The 23,593-nt window shown below is 48.9% G+C and overlaps 1 protein-coding gene across 2 annotated transcripts in view; it reads right to left on the bottom strand.

The window, feature by feature from the left end:
• Window positions 1-23,593, bottom strand: part of C4H4orf50 (chromosome 4 C4orf50 homolog) — a 116,286-nt gene that overhangs the window by 45,819 nt on the left and 46,874 nt on the right. For both annotated transcript variants that reach the window (XM_067735478.1, XM_067735479.1), the window contains exon 12: window positions 17,856-20,808. In XM_067735478.1, coding sequence (XP_067591579.1) covers window positions 20,563-20,808 — 246 coding nt within the window. In that variant the 3' untranslated portion in view covers window positions 17,856-20,562. The remainder of the gene's footprint in view (window positions 1-17,855; window positions 20,809-23,593) is intronic.

The following is a 23,593-nucleotide window of genomic DNA, read 5'->3' as shown; positions in this document are numbered from 1 at the left end:
ACCCCAGGGAGCAGCAACAACCAATGCCAGCCAAATAAATAATAGCATCTATTGCACCCATCTGGTTTGCTCAGAGCTAAGATCAGGCACGGGGCGGTCCGAGAACAGACCAGGGGCTTGAGGGTCCTATTGGACCCAAAGCAGTTGGAATCTCGCCTGTGCCAATCGCTGTACGACTTGGACAGTGACTTGTCTGCTCCAAGTCTCAGTTTCAACATCTGCAAAATGGGAGACAATACCGATTTCTTGGCATCATTACACAAATTAAATGTAGCAACATGTGTGAAAAGGCCTTGAAAGATGCCCAGCATAAATTCAGTAGCATGTGGGGCTTAAATAATTTTACCCAAAATAATAATACTATCCAATATTTAGTGAGGACTTGTATGCCAATCCCTGTTTTAAGCACATTACATATTTGGTTCAGTTCCTCCTACAAATATATGACAGGTGCTATGCTCACTGCTTTTCATTTGAGGCAATGGAGGCACAGAGGGATTAAGTCAATTTACCCACAGCTAATAAGTGGCCTGAGAGGCCAGCTCCAGAATCCACAATCTTAACCAACACGCTCTCCTGCCCCAATAAAATAATATGATGACAGTGCAAGGTTGAATGGGAGATACTAGTAAATATAATACACGATATGATCTCAGGTTGAAAAGAGTCTGGCTGCAACCGATGAACGTCAAAATGTTGAAAGTGAACATCTCCTAATGGTGGGATTCCATGTGTTTTTGTTTCTTTATTTTTTGTATTTTCCAAACTTACTGAAATAAACATAATCAATTTTTAGAAGCAGGGAAAAAATCGTTATTTAAAATGTTTCTTAGTAGCTACTATGCCAGGCTTGGTTAGGCACTGTGCATATCTTTAAGGATATTATATTATCCTGGGTTTTCAGGCACTATCTGGAAAGTTTCTAGCCTGACACAGAATAGATACTCAATACATGTTTATCCTCTTTCCTCTCAGGAGCAACAGCTATTTCTAGTGTCCCACAAAGCACCCATGGCATGCTTCTTCCTAAAGTGGTCCCTAAAACTGTTATGAAGGCAACAGAACCAAACAATAGCTTAATGATTTTGTTTCTTTACATTCACTCTGAAGATAAGCTCCCAAGTTTTCCCAGTTCATATTTTGGATCCCTGAACTTAATTTTGGGATTTTACTGTGGGGGCACCTCTGGGTTGATGTCCAGGCACCAGCAGGTGGAATCTGGGGTAATATGGAGGTATATGCGGTGTTCTTTCCATTCCATGGGAAGCAGGGAGGTAGGAGTAAAGCCACCCTCTGCCCTTCACCCCAGCTCTGTGACCTTGAGCAGATGCATAAAAACTTCAGTTTCCTGATCTGTAAAATGCTATCCTCTTCTTTATCCCTGGTATGGTTGTCAGGAGACTCAAACAAGAGCACACACAAGGAAATACTTTGAAAACTTTAAAGTTCCATCCAGAAACAAGAGGTGGGAAATACCTAGAGGAAGCCACGCAGCCTCTAAGCCACTTGCTATGGTCTGAACATTTGTGTCCCCCCAAATTTCATGTGTTGAAATCCTAATGCTCAATGTGACAGTACTAGGAGGTGGGGCCTTTGAGAAGTGCTTAGGTCATGAGGGTGGAGTCCCCATGAATGGGATTAGTGGCCTCGTAAAAGGACGCCACAGAGCTTCCTTCTGCCATGTGAGGACACAACAAGGAGTCAGCTGTCTGCAACCCAGAAGAAGATGTCCTGCCTTCTTCTTCTGTCCCAACCATGCTGGCACCCTGAACTCAGACTTCCAGAACTGTGAGAAATAAATTTATGCTGTTTATAAGACCCCAGTTTGTGGGATTTTATTTTAGCCACCTGGATGGACTGAGACAACACTGAGCACACAGTGGATGGAAAACAGACAGGAAATTGAGAAGCTGACAATAATCCCTGGCGACTCAGGAAATTACATTTCATTCAAGTTCACTTCCCTATATATTACACTATCAGAAGTTTATTTCTCAGGCTGTGAATTTTTTTTTAATTTTTAGTGGAGTATAGTTGCTTTACAATATTGTGTTAGTTTATACCATACAGCAAAGTGAATCAGCTATATGTATACATATATCACCTCTTTTTTGGATTTCCTTCTCATTTAGGTCACCAAAGAGCATTGAGTAGAGTTCCCTCTACTATACAGAAGGTCCTCATTAGTTATCTATTTTATACATAGTATCAATAGTCTGTATATGTCAATCCCAATCTCCCAATTCATCCCACCCCCCCCTTCCCCCTTGGTATTCATACGCTTGTTCTCTACATCTGTGTCTCTATTTCTGCTTTGTAAATAAGATCGTCTGTACCAATTTTTAGATGCAGAAAAAGCTTTCGACAAAATTCAACACCCATTTATGATAAAATACTCTCCAGAAGGTAGGTATTGAGGGAATATACCTCAACATAATAAAGGCCATATACGACAAACGCACAACAAACATCATTCTCAATGGTGAAAAACTGAAAGCATTTCCTTTAAGATCAGGGAGAAGACAAGGTTGCCCACTGTCACCACTATTATTCAACATAGTTTTGGAAGTCCTAGACATGGCAATCAGAGAAGAAAAAGAAATAAAAGGAATACAAGTTGGAAAAGAAGAAATAAAACTATCACTGTTTGCTGATGACATGATACTCTACATAGAAAATCCTAAAGATGCCACCAGAAAACTACTAGAGGTAATCAATGAATTTAGTAAAGTTGCAGGATACAAAATTAATGCACAGAAATCTCTTGCATTCCTATGCACTAACAGCGAAAGATCAGAAACAGAAATTAAGGAAACAATCCCATTTACCACTGCAACAAAAAGAATAAAATACCTAGGAATAAACCTACCTAAGGAGGCAAAAGACCTGTACGTAGAAAACTATAAGATACCAATGCAAGAAAGCAAGGCAACACAAACAGATGGCGAGATATACCATGTTCTTGGATTGGAAGAATCAACATTGTGAAAATGACTATACTACCCAAAGCAATCTACAGATTCAATGCAATCCCTATCAAATTACCAACGGCATTTTTCACAGAACTAGAACAAAACATTTTACAATTTGTATGGAAACACAAAAGACCTCGAATAGCCAAAGCCATCTTGAGAAACAAAAATGGAGGTGGAGAAATCAGGCTTCCCGTGAGTTCTTTTTGAAAGTGAAGGTATTTAGATATTTAGATGTTATGTAGACCCTATAGTGGTCTAAATATGAAAGTGGATTCTCAGGGGACACGGTTAGACAGCGGGTCAGAGACTCCCCCACCACGCACCCGACAGCCCCGGGGAGGGTGAGAACAGCTGTCTCTTCCGGAGGCCTCTGCAAGCAGCTCTTTGAACTCCACATCTCTCCTGCCAGCATCTCTGACAGACTGTGTCTTGGCCGATGGGACACAGCCCTGGACAGGAAGGCACAAGACCCACACTCTGGTCACCGCACGTCGCTGGTTCTTAGGTCCCTCCCCTGCCTCCTGGACGGTCACAGGGCACAGTCTCCGAGTTCCCTTCAGCTCGGAGACTGGGTTCTCAGCCTGTCCCGGGCTCTCCCTGGGGAGCTCCTCCCTGACCCCCAGTGGGGTCGGACCCCCCTGCTGCCCCCACGGCTCACTGCAGGGGGATAGCCTGTTTACAGGGCCGTCTCTCTCTCCTCCAGGAGTTCTTTCTCCTCTTCTCTGCTCCCCGGCACCTCGGAGATGCTAGGTGAACCTCTGTGGAATGAAGGAGTGACTGAACAAAGGGGTGGAGTGGAAGACAGAGCAGCAAGACAGAAAGCATGACCCGGAGCAGCCCCACACAGCCTCCGCTCAGACCCGTGAGCAGAGCTCATATCCTGGAGAACCTTCTGGAGCCTCCGCCCTCCCAGGCTGTGCTGGGCTGGAGGAGAGAGATGAGAAGGCAGCTCTGTCTTTGAGGAGCACAGAGCTTGGCGGGGAGACAGGCAAGTGACAAGACAGCAAAGAGCAAGGCATCTGGGACAGGGCTGCTGGTGCAGTGGGAAATGGGAGTCTGGGAAGCCCAGGGGCAGGGGGTCCAGGGTCTGGGAAGACTTCTGGGGACTGGGAGCTAAGAAAGGGGAGGGCTAACACATTCTAAGCACTGAATATAGGCCAGGCACCCTGCCCTGATTCACTCATGCCTCATAAAAATCTGTCTTACAGGGAGGGAAACTGAAGTACAGCCCCTAGAGAACACCTGTCCAAGGCCCGGTAGTTGGTAAGAGGTGTGGCTGGAATTCACACTGAGAGAGGCTGGGGCCTGGGCCCCTTTGCTGCAGTGCTTGCACCTGAACAAACATCTCTTCAAGCAACAGAATACAAAGAAACTATCAGGGACTAAAAATAACCGCACACGTGGACAATTGCGAACAAGGCACCAGAAAGCCAAAACCCAACTGCCACTTCCAAGGTGCCGGGAGCGAAAGCAGGGTCCCGCGCACGATCCCTGCACACAGCACCACGCAGGTGGAGGCAGGGGGCCACCCCCTTAGGCCACCCCCTAAGCCACCCCTCAGGCCGAACCCACCAGTCCACCCCCAGCCTCACCCCATTTAAGCAACCAGCTCAGGGAGTGAGCAAGGGAACCTGTTACTTGTTTTCGTCCCTCCTGCGACAGCCCGAGCCCCAGTAAAGCCTTGCCTGGATTTCTCATCTGGCCTCCTATCAATTTCTATTGATTAAAGAGTCCAAGAACCCAGGTCGGTAACAGCACCTGGCACATCTGGCCCCATGGCGTGTCCTCGGATTTATAGAATAAATCTTGATAAAAGACTCCATCACCTGATCTGCACAGGGAGGTGCTCTGGGATGAGAATTCTAAAGCCCTTCCGGTGAAGCAGAGGATCTGGCTGGGTCCTCAGAGCCCCAGCTCCCACTGCATTAGGGGAGCCCAGGCAGAGAGCGGAGGGTCTCCCTTAGTAAGCAGCATTCTGATTAGACAGCCCGGCAACAGCATGACATCTTAATCAATGCTCCTTGAGGGGCTGTTCCCGACTCAGCCTGGCGCACAGATTTCCCAGGGGCTGAGCGGCTGCTGCTTCCAGGTCCCCCTAAGGCCAGACCTCGGGGACTCACTTCATTTTCCTCCATGTCCTCTTCCCCAGCACTGATTAGCCTGCTGGAGCTCCAGGGGAGGGAAAGCCCTACATTGTATTCCCGGCCGTGCTTCACGATCAGGAGCTCCCAGCATCTGTGCATCAGTGATTCACTGGGGGGCCCCAGTGAGCAGGGCTGGGGGTACTTCGGAGCTGCTGCCCTAGGAGACACAGCTCAGACTTGCCTGGCCTCCTGACTCCTTAAGAAGCCTCTTGCTCTCCATCTCAGCGGCTTCTGTTCATCATTTGAGGGAGACTTGAATTTTTCTTGAGTGTCCGCTATGTGCTGGGCCCTGAGCTAGGCTCTGATTGACAGTGGCCAGCTGAGTTTCCTCTCTGTTTTCATACACCCTGCTGTCCTCCGGGCCACGAGCTCTGTCCGTTTTCTGGGCCCCAAGAAGCCTGACCCCTAAGGACAACCCCAGGAAGCTGACCCCAAGGCTGACCTCTCGTTTGATATCTGGCTTCCAGTTTGGTTCAGCCAATGAGAGGCACGAGGAGGAGTCTGGAGGGAGGCGGGATAGAAGGTTCTAGCATTTGTTCTCCACCCCATTGAGAGCAGGTCTGCAGTGGCTGAGTGTCTCTACCACGGCCCAGCTCTCGGCAGCCTTGGGGGGTAGCAGCGCCCTCTCCTGGCCCTGCAGCCCGGGGCGGGCACCTGCTTCCCTTCTGGCCATCCTCTGTCCCCTCCTCACCCTGCCCCCCCAATAGCAAGTACACCCTCTTCAGTCACCCTTTTTTGGGGGTGTCTCCTCTCTCCTGCCAGGACCTGGTTTGTGGGATGAGGAAGCAGCTCTATCCAACCTCCAGACATGAACCTTGAGGACAGTACGCTGAGTGAAATAAGTCAGTCACAGTAGCACAGACGTTGTACAATTCCGTTTCAATGAGGTACTTGGAGACACAAAGTAGAATGGTGGTCGCCAGGGGCTGGGCGGGGTGTTTAATGGGGACAGAGTTTCAGTTTGGGAAGATGAAGACGTTCTGGAGATGATGGTGGTGATGGCTGCATAACAATGTGAACATACATATTGGTTAAAAAGGTACATTTTATGCTATGTATAGCTGGCCACCAAGAAAGACACACCAGTCAATCACGGTGTGAAGACCTTATTTAGATCCTGATTCAAACAGACTACAAAAAAAGTTAACTCTAAATTTATAAGATAATGAGAAACTGGAACACGGATTGGATATGTGATGAAATTAAGGAATTGCTTGAGGTATGGTGATGGTATGATGGCTTCAAAAACTATGTACGAATTAAGCGATGAGTTGTCTAGTTTTACTTCAAAATAATATGTGTGCGGGGAAGGGTGTTGTACAGATGAAACAAGATTGTCCTTGAATTGGTAATTTTTTTTTTTTTTTTTTTTTGCACTACATGGGCCTCTCACTGTTGTGGCCTCTCACATTGCAGAGCACAGGCTCAGCGAGCCCGCTCCGTGGCATGTGGGATCCTCCCTGACCGGGGCATGAACCCATGTCCCCTGCATCGGCAGGCAGACTCCCAACCACTGCGCCACCAGGGAAGCCCGAATTGGTAATTTTTGAAGCTGAGTGACATCTACATGGGGACTTCTATTATTCTGTCGACTTTTGTAACTGTTTGAATTCGTTCACAGTAAAATGTTTTCCAAAACGAGGTTAAATCTCAGTCCTGCCTTTTACTAGCTGGGTCCTCTTGGGCACGCTACTTCACCTCTCTCCTGCATTCCTTCTTCAAGAAGTTTTCTCCTCAAAGCATCACCTGCTCTGAGCAGCCTGGGAGGATGGTATGTGTAAGAGCACCCTCCTCATTTCCTACCCCCTTCTCCCCCTCTTCTTCCACTTCATCAATCATGACTTGAAATTACACCACGTATGAGTCTGGGTATAGCCTTCCTCTCCCCTCTGACTTGTCCATAGCTGCATCTCCTACATCAAGGAGCATGCCCGGCACATAAGAGATGATCAGTAAGGATTGCTCGAATGAGTGAATGCATGAATCATCTGTAGAATTAAGGAGGTAACAACTGCCCCGCCAGGTCAGTATGAGCATGAGTGAGATGAAGCTTTCAGCCCAAGACCCAGAGGAGAATAGATGCTCACTGATCACTACATATTTCCCTTTTCTTCTCTCCACCTTAAAAGCAACACCTGCCTTTCTTGCACTTTATCTTCCTGAACCCACAACTCCTGGGTGAATGATTCTGTGTGTGTGTATGTGTGTGATAAAAAAACACATAACATAAAATTTACCATCTTAACCATTTATAGACTTGTATACTGTTGTACAACAGCTCTCTAGAACTTCTTCAACTTGCAAAACTGAAACTTCCATCCAATGAACAACCATCCCCTGTCCCCGCCAACCACCATTCTACTCCGTCTCTATGAATTTGTCTCCTCTACTTACCCCATATAAGTAGTACCTAAATCACACAGTATTTGTGCTGTTGTGACTGCCTTATTTCGCTTAACACAATGTCCTCAAGATGCATTCACCTTATAGCATGTGTCAGAATGTCCTTCCTTTTGAGGCTGAATCCTAGCCCATTGTAGGGATAGACGGCTCTTTCTTTTCCATTCATCCGTTGATGGACACCTGGGCTGCTTCCACATCTTGGCTACAGAGAATAATGCTGCAGTGAATATGGGAGTGAAGATCTCTCTTTGAGATGGTGATCTCAGTTCTTTTGGACGTATACCCAGAGATGGGATGGCTGGATCATATGATGGTTCTATTTTCAACTTTTTGAGGAAACTGGCTGTCTTTTGACTAGAACTAGAGAGCCCCTCTAGAGTTCTGGTTCTTTGGGACTATGACATGGACAAAACATTTGATCCTACAGTACAACAGTGTGGGGAGGCCACTCGCAACCCCCCCAGTGAGAAATGTGATGCTAGAGGAGGCTGACGATGAAAGCAGCTCGGAAGAAAGGTGGGGGATGACTTAGTAAGAAATGAAATTAATCCTATTGGACGACGTGGTAAAAACCTTAGGGTTTAAATGAGAGCAGGCTACACCTTGGATGAGAGCAGACGCAGGGGCCCCTCTTCACCTGAAAGGGTCAGGCTCCTAACAGTGGCCCAGGTGAGAAGATCGGTGGTGGAAGAATTTGAGGCTTCACAGGAGAAAAAAGGTTGTGAGTGAACCTATGAAGGTCCACAGACAGAGTTCTCAGAGAATAAAGAGAATGGTGAGGAAATATGATATACAGAAAACACTGATGAAACATCGGGGGGAGGATAGAGAGCATTTTATCCCCTTGTTCAACAGAAACTTTTCAGGTTCTTTCTTCCTTAAATTTTCATCAAGATGCCAATGAATTTGCTCTGTTTTGCTAACAGCATGAATGGTGAGGCCATGCCTGGTGTATTCGATTTTGAATCCAAAGGCTCAATGCCTTCCTGGTTTTATAACTGAAGAGTTGATGCTAGTTGAGGCCGAGCCCATAGAGGCCAATCTCATGATCATCTTCCACTTGCTTTTTATAACGGTACACTGATTTCGGTTGGGGTTGCCATGTGTCCAACTAACAGTCTATATTCCCAGTTTCCTTTGCAGCTACGTATGGCCATATGACTAGGTTCTAGACTTTGGAAAATATCAGTGGAAAATGCCTAAAGGGTTCCTTAGGGGGTCAGTTCTCCCACCACTCCACTACCAACAATAACATTTTCTGTTTCCTGGAACTTGGACTTGATGGCTGACACTTCTGTAGCCATCTTGGATCATGAGGTGACTTTGAGAATGGAAGTTTTGAGCTGAGATCTTACAGAATAAAGAAGGAGCATGATGCCACGGCTCCCCCATGAGACCCCTGGATGCTCAGCCCTGAGGCACATAAAGAAACTTCTATTTCATTTAAGCCATTATTAGTTGGGACTTCATTAGATGAAGCCAAATCCATTTTTAATTGAAACAGCCTCCCCTGCATGTTAGGACCCATCTGGTCTCAGGGTCACAGGGGGACTTGGAAGCTTGAAGTGGAAAAAAATCTGAGTTGCTTTTATATCAACTACCCTGATTTTTTTTCTCCCCCCATCCTCCCAGTACTCAGTGCTTACAGTTCAGGCCCTGCCCCTGAAAACTTCCTGTCAAATCAAGCCTTTCTTATACTCATCCAGCCCATCCTTCCTCTCAGGGGCAGGAAGGGGGGCTGTCTCTGGCCTCCAGAAGCTTCCATGTAATGAATGATATCATTTCCATCCCCTTATTCCTGCTGCTGGTCCCTCAGACTCCCTCTTTTTGAAAACCCCTGATCACTCATTTTCTCATTATTCCCAAGAGGAGTGACTTGTTGTTTGGGTTGAATAAGACTCAAATTAACATGGCTGACAAAATAAAAAATAAGACTGCACATGCTAAGGGATCATTGTTGGAGGAGGAATTATGATATGTTCTCTCCATGTTGTATCAATGCAGACATACAGTTTACATGACACAGGCCCATACCCCATGGAAAACTTTCCCCTGCATTCAATGCATAGAAAGAGTACCAGACAGTGTGGGAATCAGAAGTCCCAGGCCCCATGCTCAGCTCTATCTCTGACTTCCTGTGTGACAAAGGGAGCCACTCTCCTCTTCTCTGAGCCTTGATACCCTCATCTATAAAGCAAGGGCACTCTAAGGCATCAGTTCATTCTATCTCTCTGCCCCCAGATCTGCCAACTGAAATTTCCCCTGTGCTAGTGAGTATCTTCTTCACAAAATACAAATGTCCCTAGAAACTATCAGTCATTCATCACATAGTATGAAATAGTTAAACAAGATGACTTTCCTAATAACGGGACGGTAAAGCCACCTGTACTGAATGCATTGGAATGATGGTTCTGATGGAGGGAGGAGGGTTATGGTTATGAAGCAAGGGAAACTGTGGAATGAGAAACTGAGACTCAAAGAGAATATGTCTCTGTAGGTCCCATCGCTAGCTAGTGACAGATCCGGTACTGGTATTCCAGTCTGTGTCATTCCAAGTTGCTGTCCACTACCCTGCAAACCAACTCTTCATGATACAAGAAATACAAATATAAAGCTGAGAAAAGATGTCACCTTATCTATAAGGTGACATTTATGGTCCTAATATTTACAATAGCCAGGACATGGAAGCCACTTAAATGTCCATCAACAGAGGAATGGATAAAGAAGATGTGGTACATATATACAATGGAATATTACTCAGCCATAAAAAGGAATGAAATTGGGTCACCTGTAGAGACCTGGATGGACCTAGTGAGTGTCATACAGAGTGAAGTAACTCAGAAAGAGAAAAGCAAATATCGTATAATAACGCATTTATGTGGAATCTAGAAAAATGGTATAGATGATCTTATTTGCAAAGCAGAAATAGAGACACAGATGTAGAGAACAAAGGTACGGATACCAAGGGGGAAAGGGGTGGGGTGGGAGGAATTGGGAGATTGGGATTGACACATATACACTATTGATACTATGTATAAAATAGACAACTGAGCACACTGTATAGCACAGGGAACTCTACCTAATGCACAGTGGTGACCTAAATGGGAGGGAAGTCCAAAAGGGAGGGGATATCTGTATGTGTATGGACGATTCATTTTGTTGCAGCGGAGGCTAACACACCATTGTAAAGCAACCATACTCCAATAAAAAGTAAAAGAAAAATTCATGGTCCTAATAATAATGGCACAGATAAAGCATCTGTATCAAATGGAGTAAGACAGACAGTGCATAATAAATACCAGTCCTTCCAAGGGAAAAATTCCAAGGATGAGGAGTGAGTCTGAAATCTCCCTTCTTTCCCACCCTCCCAACCTCCACCTCCTTCTCAATCCCTGCCTGTGACGTCTCCACTCTCTGACCCACCTTCCTTGCATCCCAGACCCCTAGCAATGCCTGGGCCCTTGACTCCTTCAGCAGCTGATGGCAAAACTCTCGGTGCAGGAGGAATGGGGTGGGGAGGGGAGCTGGGTTAGAATTCAGCTCTCCATTCTGCTGAATCACTTCCTTCCTGTCCCCCCAAGCAAAAATGAAAAGGATAGTAATATTTTCTCATCCAGCAGGATCTGTACTAGAGACAACCAGATATAGTAAAATGGGAGCTTGGAGCACCATTAAAAGAAAATTGAGCAACTAACCTATGCATTCATTCAACAAACACTTATTGAGCCCCTAGTGGAAACCAGGCACAGTTCTAGGCACTGGGGATGGGGCTGAAAAAAAAAAGTGTTGGGGGCCATAAGAAGTGGTCAGATCTTGGATATATTCTAACGGTAGAGCTGAGGATTTGCTGACCTGCGGACGAACACACACACACACACACACACACACACACACACACACACAGGGCAAGAGAAGGAGGAGGAAGAAGAGAAGAAAGAGAGCATAGAAGTTAAGCTCACTTTGCAGCTTTCTTTGCTCTACTGAATTCCTGCAGGAAGCAGCAAAATCACACCTCAGAATACTGAAAAGGCTGGCAACGGGCCCGGGACACCTCTGTGTGTGGAAAGGCAGAGCAGGACTAAATACAGGAGGACTGAAATCTGTACAGAAAGCAGCTGGGTGCTGGGGTCACTGCCCCCAGGGCTGCTCAGCCAGGAGATCACCTCCCAGTCCCTGGCTGCCAGTGGGAAGCAGGTCCCAGGCCTGGGACTTCAGGAAGCCATCTGTTCGCACTCCACTTCCCTTCCTTAAGGGAACTTTGGGGAAAATATTCCAAACTTCCTGCGTAATCAGGGGCTGAAGGAAAAAGTACTGCCTGGCCCCTTTGAGGATGGACTTGATTTGATCACTCTTTTCTGGATGTCTTGGTTTAGATGTGTTTGGAGAAGTCAGAAGGAAAGCCAGGTGTTTCCAGGAGGCAGAGTGGGGAGGAAGGAGATGTCAGAGGAGCCGGAAAACTGAGCGGGCCCTTCAGCTGGGTGCTCTGACCGTGAAGGGTGACCGTGCTATGCGCCACCAGGCCCTTGGGCCCTTACTCCACGGAGAGCACATGAATTTTCTTTTTAAAATTTTTTAAAACTTATTTATTTATTTTAATTTTGGCTGCATTGGGTCTTTGCTGCTGCACGCGGGCTTTCTCTAGTTGCGGCGAGCGGGGGCTACTCTTCGTTGCGGTGCGCGGGCTTCTCATTGTGGTGGCTTCCCTTGTTGCGGAGCACGGGCTCTAGGCACGCGGGCTTCAGTAGTTGTGGCACGCAGGTTCCGTAGCTGTGGCTTGCAGGCTCTAGAGCGCAGGCTCAGTAGTTATTGCGCACGGGCTTAGTTGCTTAGTTGTCCAGCCCTTGGCAGACAGGAGGGCCGCGCTGGGAAGGCCTTGGGGGCTCCCTGACTCCTCTAAGACCTGCTGACCTCAGCCTGCTGACTTGGCACTTCTGGGTCTGAGTCGGCAAAAATAAGGTGCTGAAGCTAGTCTGGAGCGTTTGTGCGGAATCACAGAAAGATGCCCACTCCAGGTGGCTGCAGCCCACAGGTCTCTGGGTGAACTTGTAAAAGGCACCACCTCCTCCAGCCAGGCACGGTCTCCCGGCAAGGACAGAGCTGGGGGATTTAACCCCCTTTTGCCTCTGGACCATATACTTTGTTCAGTACACAATGTGAACAACCAGACCGGCAGCCCTGGAAGAGCGAGGTCGCCTCCTGCTGCCTGACCACGGACCCGACTACCCCACGCACACCCTCAGCAGGTGTGCTCAGATCCTGCTCTGCTGATCGCACCCAGGATAGCATCGGGGCACAACAGGCCCTCGGTGTTGACCTGTGTCTCATGAATAGACCGTCAGGAACAATAGGGAGTTGTCCATTGAGGCCACTAGGACTTAACCCATCAGCTTCTGTCTGCAGTCTTCCCCTTGTGTGTGTGGTAGAGGATATTGACTCTGGGGTCTGGTCTGGTGTGAGGCAAACACCAGGGTGTCCCAGTCCCAGGGATGGAGATGGGGATGGCGGAAGCGACAGCAGCTGGAGGCAGTGAGACCCAGCACCGCCCCCCTCCAGCCTCACACCTGCTTCCCGTTGCTAAATTACTCTCAGCTGCCAGCAGACAGAGCTGCTAGTCTTGGAGCTGAGCCCTGGAAGGCTTGGGGGCCGTAGGGAGCATTTGGCTGAGATTTTAGCAAAGGGGAGAATTCATGTGCGTTGGGGAGGCATGCAGAGGGATGGGGGAGGGGTGTATGAGGGGAGAGCAGGAAGGGGAAGGGGAAGGGCTTGGGAGGAGTAATTGGGGGGGGGGATTAGCTCTGGGCAATAATCCAAGCGGCAGGGCCTCCCTGAGCTGGGCAGTGCAGCAGAGGGGAAAGAGCTTAGGAGCACGGCAGGCCTGCGCTGGTTCTGAGATTCCTGTCCCCCACAAACGAAGAAAACTTACGTGGGAGTCGAGGTCTCTCTATGCGTTCTCGTCTGTAAAGGACAAGTGATGATGCTGAGCCCAAGGAGCTGTGAGAACCCCATGAAGGCAGGTGTGGACCTCTGGCACAGGCAGAGGCAGGAAGCAGCTTCTATCAGATGTTCCTTCCCACTTCCAAGGTTGGGGAGCTGGGCTACCAGGGACACAAGTCACCATTTATCCCCCATTCACTGTATAGAAACCTGCAGGATGATTCCCCTCAGAGCTCAGAGCTGAGGAAAAGATCTCCAGAGCTGCTTCCTTTTATTGGCAATTCAATGCCGTCAAACCCATGTTATTCTCCTTTTTGCCTTGACTACCAGGAAGCTCAGACCTCATTTTTCCATTCAACTGTCATAGCTGCCCATAGCCTTAGTGCCGGGTATAATTATTCTCTCCTACCATCAGTTATTATCTGACCCTAAGTTTTCACTCTCTGTAATACAGATTCTTTTTATTGTATCCATGTCTTTTATTTTAAGTCTCTTTAACTCCTTCTTGGAAGTAGGTAGGGACATATATAGCATGCCTGGGGGGTGGATTACACGGGTACAGGTGTGAGGACCCGTGTGTCAGGTACTGGGATCTGAGCTCCAATGGAGGAAAAATTGATTTCAGAGTCAGAGCCAGAGAGACTGGGGCTCAAATCCTGGCTCTATCAGTCTGGGCATCTGTGAGCCTCAGTTTTCTCAGCTGTAAAATGGGATAAACCCCCATCCCTCACAGGCTAGTCAGCGAGGAATTTCAGAGACACACTGTGATAAAGCCATGCATGCCCAATGCCTGGGGCGACGACGGCTGTTATTTGGCCAGTGGGGGCACTATATTTTATACAACTCCGGAAATGGGAAGACATGCTGAGCCCTGACTTTAGCAGGTGGCGAATGTAACAGCAACAACAACAATAATAATAGCTTGCACGGTGAGCCAGGCTCCGTGCTCCATGCCTCACTGAATTGTCTTCCTAAGATATGAGGTCGTGTCCCCATTTTACAGATGAGAACACCGAGGCCCAGAGGGGGTCCAGTGTCATACGGAAAGGAAATGGCGGGCAGAATTTGAGGCCAGAGCCTGCTTTGTTGCATCCTGTAACTGCTCTCAAGGTCGACAGGCCAGGCAGAGGGGACAGAAGAGGCCGGGCCCCGTGGCCGTGCTTGGTCACCCTGTGGCTAGAGTAGGGGTGGGGGGGATGAAGCTGGAGGGGCTTGTCCGTCAGATCCCTGAGGGGCTGAAGGCCAGTGCCTGGGGCTGGGCTGCATCCTGTAGACTTGAACTCAAAGGGAGGAGGAAGTAGCTCAGGAAATTATTTTCCATGCCTAACAGTAATTTCTGAGTTTTTGAAAACGCTTTTTCTGGATGGCAGGGGATGCGGGCTTTCTACCTGAAGGCATGGTGGCAAGTTGCACTTGAAGCTATAACATCAACACTGCAAATGGCCAAGAGGTAGGCATTTAGCCTCTCCTTAACCCTCCTGACATAGATACACCTTGGGAGGTGGGTCTGTTATTTGCATCATTTTTCCAGGGGAGGAAACTGAGGCACAGAGAGGGTAAGCAGCTTGCTCAAGGTCACACAGCTGATGGTGGCAGAGCTGGATGTTAGAGCAGCTGCACAGCGTATACTCTACCACCTGTGTTAGGTTTGTTCATTTTAACAAGGGTCAAATGAAGTGAGAAGGCCTGGCCCAAGCAGTGGAAACGAGCATCCTCATGGATGTTAAACAGGGGCTTTTAGGAAATGGGAGACACCAGCCCAGACCACCTCCTGAAGGCCTGGACACTCTTGAATCCGTGGGAAGGCTTTCCAGGAAGAGGCAGACCAAGGAAGAGGACCAAAGACCCTGGAGGGAACTGCAGCGGTTTGAGCCGGGTGGGGAGGGTCAGCGCAAAGCTGCACAGGGATTGAGCTCCTGTGACTGTTAAGTGTTGAAAAGCCCTGGATGAGCTTGGCTGCATCATCACCCACAGACCCGACACAGCACCATCACTTCCCCCAATCTCTTTACACCTGCCTCTCCTCAGGGAGGCTTTTCGGTCCTAAGCTCTGTCTCCATCTGTACCACCAGCGATCCGCGCCCTCTCCTTACACCCTGGACTTCACCGATTCTTCATCTTCTGCTTTTTAACATCACATGCGTCAAGAGGAAACAATGGCAGCATTCCCACAGCTCTCATCACATCCCAGGGCCTCTCTTTAGTGCTTTTACTCACTCACTCCTCACAAACCACCCTAGGCTGTAGGCACCCCCATTGTACAGATTAAAAAACTGAGGCACAGAGAGGAGAGGTGAGGAGAGGAGCCAGAGCCCAAACCCAGGCAGGGCATGTGTGCTCAGCTCCTGGGCCACCTGCCTCCCAGCATTAGAGGGAAAGAAGGAGGGATGCGCACCTGGGCTGGGAGGGCCATGGGCGAGGTGCTGGTCATGGGGCATCTCCTGTGAGATGCCAGTGAGGTAAGACGAGGTTATGATGCTGTTATTTCCATTTTCTCAGGAGGAAGCCAAGCCTGCAGGGGCCTTGGCTCAAGGCCCACAGGTGGGGAGCATGGTGGGGCTGGGATGTGAAGGCAGGACTCTGTGTTCAGGGTCCACACCCCATCCACCTGCTCGGGAGAGCCGGCCCGGGTACCAACTGCCACGTGGGACCGTCCGCCCGTGCCTCCTCTGCCCTGGCCCCTGCCAGCCCTCCTCTGGCCTCCTCTGCCCTAGCCAGGCTTCTACATCTGGGGGAAACCCGGGCTGGAGTGTCCACCACTGAGCACAGTGTCTGGCATAAGCGCAGCTCAGAAGCCCTAGGTCCCTTCCTGACTGGCCTCCACCCAGGCCACCACTTCTGCTCTCAGGACAATATCGCCCATCATGGCTCAGCCCAGACGCGACCTTCTCTCCTCCCCCTTGGCCTCCAAATTCCTCAGAGCCTTATCAGCTGTCCGTTCCTGGTGGCCAGATCCCAGCTTCCCTGCACTGAGGTCACTCATGCCCACGCATCACCCTCCTGTCCAGGCGGTCAGTGCCTGCAGGATGGAAACACGGACGGTCCCTCGCTGGGGTCCTGTTCACTGAGCCGTCTCCCCAGTCTGATGTATCCCCTCCTCCTGAGGGCAGGGCCCCATATGTCTAGTTCACCGCTTCAAACCACACTGGTCCATGGGTGAGGCTCAAAAAATAAATGTTGAATTGAATCAGCACATCCTAGGGTGCATGATGGCGGGGACCCCCAAGCATCGTGAGGGGGAGCGAAAACTGTACAGTCTCAAAGTGGGGCGGGGAGTGGGTGTGGACAGGGCTCTCAAAGTGACAAAGGCTTCTGTGCTCTGACCCAGAAATTCCTCTTCTAGGAATCTGCCCTCAGATGAATTCACACGTGAGTGAAGGGATGTATGTACAAGCATCTTCAAGACAGCACCGGTTTTAACAGCAAAAGATCAGAAACAATGCGAACGTCTGTTGAAAGGGAGCTAGTAAAACCCACACAATGGAAAACAGCGCAAGTGTTTAAAAACGGAATGAACAAAATTTATGTTCTGATGGGGAATGATCACCGAGATAAATGAACTGAAAAAACCAGAGCACAGGCATCGAGGTAAAACGGCTGTGTGTGTGTGCGGGTGTGTGACTGCTTAGAATACACAGGGTATCTCTGGAAGGAGTCATAAGGAACTGGGGTCATGTTTGCCTCTGGGGAGGGGAACCGGGAACAGGGCTGGGCAGGAGGCTTGCACCATATAGATTTCTGTGCCTTCTGAATCTTGAAGCATGAAAATGTCTTCCCTACACTAAAGACACATGTAAAATCAAACAGGAAAGTCACGGTGGGATTGCACAAAAAGGCAGCACCTTCCACCGGGGGATTATAGAAGCACATGTGTATCCATCCACCTCTGGTTTCCTACCCCCAGCAGCACCCCAAGCCTGTGCCTGTGTGTTTGCCCCCGCCTGCAAGGACTCTCTCCCTGGCTGAGCCCTGCTCATCTGCGGGGCCCACCTCAGTCACCACTGGCGCCTCCCTCGCTGGGCAGCCACTGCTTTGTGCCCCTGGACCCTGCATTCTCCCTGCTGCACCCTGCTTATGCCACTCGGTCTCCAGCTACCTGCACATCCGTCCCCGCAGGAGCCTGGAGGTTGGGGACCTGGAGTGAGACCCCCGAGACCCAGCCCCCCAGAGCCTCACCTGCCCCGGCAGGTTCTCGGGAAGTTTTTGCTGAACAGACCGCTTTGCTGCAGGAGCAAAATGCCTCCCAGAAGGGCATGGCAGTGAGTGGCAGTGAGTCAGGCGCAGGGAGAGGCTGCACTGAGCGCCTGAACCGCTTGGCCAGGGGTTGCGCCAACGCTCTCATCCGATTTGCCTAAAAGCCCAGGTGGTTCGCAGCGGCGGGGGCGGGGTGTGCATTTACCTCACTGTGTTCAGGGCTCCTTCTCCGCGTAGCTCGGCCGGGCGCCCCCAAGAAGGCGTCCACTGCTGCTTGCTGACAGCCCCGTGTGACAAATTGTTTTCTGCAGAGGCAGCTGGGCTGGTCCATCTGGCTGATCTCCAGAGGCCTTGGGTCACTCGTGGTGGGAGGGGCGGCCCGAGCCAGCTCCGGCGGGCTGGGTTCCTGCCTGTCCCCACTCGGTCGCCCGAGCAGGTCCTGTCCCTCGCCTGGGAGCATCTGACCAGGCTGGGCCCTGGCCCCATCAGGCCCACCAAGGGGGCAGCAGGGGAACACGGGGCCCCTTCCAAGGATGGGAGTCTTCGGTCGAGGCAAGGAAAATGCCGCAGTCTACCATCCACCATCGCAAACGTGTCACCAGGAGGAATCACAGCACAAAGCAGTGACCCAGCTTGAGGAATCCAAAGTGCAGCCCCAGGCGGATTCACGGCTCAGGTTAATAAGAAGTGGCTCCTGGCTTCAGAACGTGATTTATCACGGAATCATCGGGCCACGCTGCAAAGATTGCCGCGGCTTCTTTAATGGATTTTCCCCGGTGGCGTTTCTGCTGAAGCCCAGCATGTGAGCAGAGGCGGGAGGGAGAATTCAAGGGACAGAACACGGATGTCTGAACCTGGTGGGAGAATCTGGGGACCAGAAATGGCCTTGACTGCCTCCGGCAGGCTCAGCCCTGTGGCTTAGCTGGCCGCTCACCCCGACATCAGCCGGTTCATAGCCTGTCTTCAGCGTACTCCCGGTGCTCAAAGCTGATGGCATTGTCCCAGGAAAAAGGGAGGAGAGGGCAGAAGAGGTGAGCGCAAACCAGTGTACAGATCAGCTCTGCAGGACGCCGCACAATGGCAGTTATGGGGTGGCGGTGCTGATTCAAACCGTGAAAGTGATGACTGCAGTGGTTTCCAACCTGGGGACTCCTTGGTGTGTGATGGGGCCACAGGGCTCACAGGTTCTGGAGGATGGAGATGGGCATCTTCTGGATTCTTGTTTCCCAGCACCTACCCGAGGTTCCGGAGCTCACATGGCAGTTAAATTAAATGCTTAATGAACAAATGAATGGGTGGACCCATTGGTAACCTAATCCAGGGAACTGTGGATGGACGTGATGACCCATGACAGTCCCGTGGGCTAATGAAGATGTTGGCGGCTTGATGAGCTGATGCTCGCTCATGGATGTGCTTTTCTTATGCCTTGATGCCCCCCCGCCCCAGTTTTCCTCAAAATAAATGCATTCATTTCTGTCCTTGGGCTATGGTTAAGTACATAAGGTGTTAACGTCAGGGGAAGCTGGGTGAGGGTGTGTGGGAACTCTTTGCGCTTTTCATTTCCACATACAAAGCTAAAATACATTAAAATAAAATCAATATGCTTTGCCTACTGCCCCGGGAGCCCTCGGTTTCTTGTCCTGGTCCTTCCTTGTCCTTATGTGACAAGCCCCTCACCAGCCCCTCCTAAGGAGAGAGATGATGTCTCTGATCGGTGAGCCCAGGCACAGGATCTGGGCACCTGTGGCCCAAGCCCCCTTGACTCTTCTTCTACCTCTGGGTCCCACACCTGGGTCAGGGCAGGGTCCTGTTCCCGGAGGAAGTAAGTGGTGCTGGGTAGGGATGAGGCAGTGACTCTTTGCACCTGGCTTGGCAAAGGGCTACTCTGCACATCCCCCCTCTGGTGGCACACCAAAGTTCAGTTTCATCCTCAGAGCCTTTGCCCTCGCTGTTCCCTCCTTCCCCACCTCACCCATGTACTGAACACCTTACCTCGTTGGGTCTATGGGCTCTGCTCAGCCATTCCTTCTGGAATGACCTCCCACTCCCCAAAGCCAGGCAGAACTGGCTTCAAAGCCCTTTGTCTCACATCTCACGGCACACTTAACCATGACGGCACGGTCAGTTGTTTACATGTGTGCCTCTGCTGCCCTGTGAGCCCCTGGGGCAGGGGCCAATGCGGACTCACCTCTTTCTCCCTCATATCATATTGCCTGGTGTATAGTAGATGTCCACAAATGTCTGTTGAATGAATGGACTTCTCAGAAAGTTCTGACTGGTTTTAAGGTTTTAAAATGTGAAAGAGATAATTACTTAAATTGTCTCCTTTGGTAGACAAAAATCTTTTAAAACATGGGGAAGGGCCCCAGGCAGGATAATAACAAAACAGTTCTCTGCAGCTGACAATGTTAGGAGCTATTAGATCAGGGCAGAGTCTCCCAACCCCGGCACTGCTGACATTTGGGCTGGACAATTCTTTGTTCTAGAAGGTTGTCCTGTGCACTGTAGGTGTTTAGCAGCATCCCTGGCCTCTACCCACTAGATGCCAGTGGCAGCTTCCCAGCTGTGACAACAAATAATTTCTCCAGACGTTGTCAAATTTTGCCCTGCGGGATGGGGGGATCATACCCAGTGGAGAGCCACTGGGCCGGTCACTCGGTAGGTTTTGGAACAGAAAATATTCCCTTTGCTGCCTAGATATTTGCAAAGCTGGACTCCTAAGAATTTGCAAGTCCAGTATTTCTCTTGAACTCTGACAGTCAACACAGATCCCCAAGCCACAGGCAAAGCCACTTGCCACTGAATGAGGGTTTTGATTGCTACCAATTTCTTAAGACGTTCTCTGAAAGTTCTGCTTCAGATATTTACGGAGTCTAGGAAATGGCCCCAGAGAGTAAGTGGTCCTATTCCATTTATAACTCCAACGGTGATTTATTGACCTGGGAAGTGCTGCAGATGCTTTGTCGAAGTTCTTGATGCAAAGCCAGGATCCTTGCGGGGCTCAGGAGCTCGGGGGATGGCAGGAGGTGCTCAGCTTGGAGGCCAGGCCAGGACATTCCACCTTTTTCTTGCAGACGTTGTACAGGGAGCCCTGGTTCCACAGCGATGGAAGCCTGGCACATTCCAGGGTCGGGCGTCGGCCCCGAGGGCCAGGGAAGCTGGAGGCAAGAGCACAACGAAATGGTCTCTACTTTTACACGTCCATAAAAGCCCCTTTGGCCCCACAGTTTATCCAAGGAAGAGATGGCAACAATAACAAACATTTATTGAGCACTTTCTGTGCCAAGCTGCTATTACATGTCAGTGAGGCACACGCCATCAGCACTGAGTTATAGACGAGGCAGTGGGGATTGGGGTGGGGAAGGCTCGAAGCCCAGGTCCTCTAAAGGCCTGACAAGAGACGATCACTGACGGTCTCTCCATAGAGTCACGTCCTCTGTAAATTTTGTTGTTCACGGTGACAAGAGATGATGACCTTTCCATTAAAAGGAAAGCAATATCCAACCTCCTACTCCCCTGTTTTTGTTTTTTTTTCCCTCTAAGCTCAACCATAAAATAATTGTGACATATGACAAATCTGGTTACTTCCCTTCAGAAATGACCTCATTTTCCTTCTAGGTCACTTAATGCCCTGGTGTCGTTTAGAGTTCGTTTTCACCATGGGAAGCGCGTACCAAAAGCCGGCCCAGAGAGACGGCTTGCAATCTGTTTTTCCTAGGGCAGAGAGCTCTGCTCCCCAATGCCTGTTACAGCTGAACAGAACCAAGGCTGTGGGCAAAATGCAATGCTGGGGATAGGGACAAGGTGCCTGCATGAGCTTCTAGAGAAAGAGCCCAACAGCCTCCTCCCACCGCCTCACTCTTCATCCAAATCTACACAACAAGGCCTCCTGTGGACCGGGTACTGTGTAAAGCACTCGAACAAAGACATTTACATGGACTATTCTGTCCTCTGGCTATAAAGAAACAAAATTATCCTGTGGCCTTGAAATTATGTCCAATAAAGGAGGAGATTTTATCCAGCAGCATTCTACAGTGTGGTGAGAACTCTGAAGAAGGTTGAGGAACACTTGAGAAACTTGGAACCATAAGAGTATTAAGATGCTTTTGGGTTCATCTATTCATTCAATTTATGCTCCAACTATTTCCTCCAAAGCTTTGCTATCAGTTTCTGGCCAGTATCACTGAGTGCAGACATTGGAGGGTTTTTTTCTCACATGGAACTCCAGATTGTAACCTCAAGGGGGGGCAGGAGAGACAACTCTCATCCCCCCAGTGAAGGCCCAGCACAATCTGGACACATAATGACCAGAGCATCAGCTCTAGAGCCAGACTGCCTGTGTTGGAACCCCAACTCTTTAGCTGTGTGACCTGGGGCTGGCTACTTACCCTCTCTGTGCCTCACCTTTTCTCACAGGTGAAGTGGAGTGAATGTCTAGATCTATTTTGTGGGCCTATAGTGAGTACTGGAAAAGCTGATGCATTGCACATAGTAACCATTCAAGAAGTGGAAGCAGGGGTTTTCTTTCTCATTGTTGTTCTTATCAACATCGTCATTATGATCTCCTAGACTCCTCTCTCCTTTATGCTGCAGCCTCATTTAATTGCTTACCAATCCCCCAGTGCTTCAGGAGCATTCACCCCTCTGTCTTTGCAGGTATCATTCCCTTTGCCTAAAATGCCTTCTACCTGCTTGTAATAAGGTAGGTCAAAGATCAAAAGTCAGATGTAATTTTCCTAGAAAAAGATCAAAGCTGGAAAGAAGTTCTCATTACTAGATAATAAGCCTTCAGATAAGTAATTTGAAATGAAAGTCACCAGTTAGAAAAAAAAAGTTTAAGGTCAATCAATAACACCAGCTGTCTTTTATTGAACACCGCCTGGGGCAGGCAGTACAATAATTATGTTATGTGCATGATTTCATTGAATTGTCCCAAAGACCCCGAGAAGTAAATATTAGCTCCATTTGTTAGATTAAAAAAATTAATATGAGCATGAAGGCAAGAGAGAAGCCACAGGAATAAAAGGAAGAAGAAAAACAATAATAATAAGTTGAAATAAAATGCCAAGAATAAGATCAGTTTCTTCCTAAGTAATGGCTGCTTTTTTTTTTCTTTTTTGAGCATCTCTTATTTTCCAGAGACATATTCAACTCTGCTTATCTGATTTTATCCTCACATCAGCAGTAGGCAGCATTATCCCCATTTTACAGATGAGGAGATTTAAGCACAGAAAAAGTAAGTAATCCACCCAACATCACACTGAATTACAGCTGAGATTTGAACTCAGGCCTGTCAGACTCCAAATATCATAAGTAAAGTAGGTTTTCTCTGGGAAAACAGAGTGCTTCTCTGGTTCTGACTGATGAGGACATTTTGGACCAAACCTCCAGCAAGAGCATCTAGGAAAGCTGGACAAAATATAGCAAAAGATGTATTTGAAACCATCTGAGAGCTACAAAGGCTGTGAGGATTTGTGGGACTAAAATTCAAGATAGGACAGAAGCCAAGAGTAGTTGGCCCAGACTGAAGGCTGTATTTCCCTCCAAGTGAAGGTGAAGCCTGTGTGTGATTGTGATGGCTGAGAGATAGAAAGCTAAGCAGAGATTTTGACAGCCTCATGGAGTGGGAAGTGGCTGGGGAAGGACACTGATAAACATTACAGGTTTTTGCTTGGAACCATGAAAGGCTATGCCCTAAGAGTAAGAGTGAGCAAGAAATAAAACAGATCTCATAAGTACTAAAATTCTCTCTGAATCAGTTCTGATGTGCAGAACAAAGGAAGTCCTGTCTGGATGAAGACACTATTAAATTACATCTTCACATTTTCACACATGATGTCTAGCACTCAGTGAAAAATAACAAGACACAGAACACATGATATGACCCAATACACAAAATTTAAAAACAGATAATAAAAAGGGACTAGAAGGGGAAAACAGAGG

The sequence above is a fragment of the Pseudorca crassidens genome, chromosome 4 (genome assembly GCF_039906515.1).
Source record: "Pseudorca crassidens isolate mPseCra1 chromosome 4, mPseCra1.hap1, whole genome shotgun sequence".
NCBI lineage: Eukaryota > Metazoa > Chordata > Mammalia > Artiodactyla > Delphinidae > Pseudorca > Pseudorca crassidens.
Note: the sequence above shows the minus strand (reverse complement) of the source record. Positions and strands in the feature narration are given on the sequence as shown.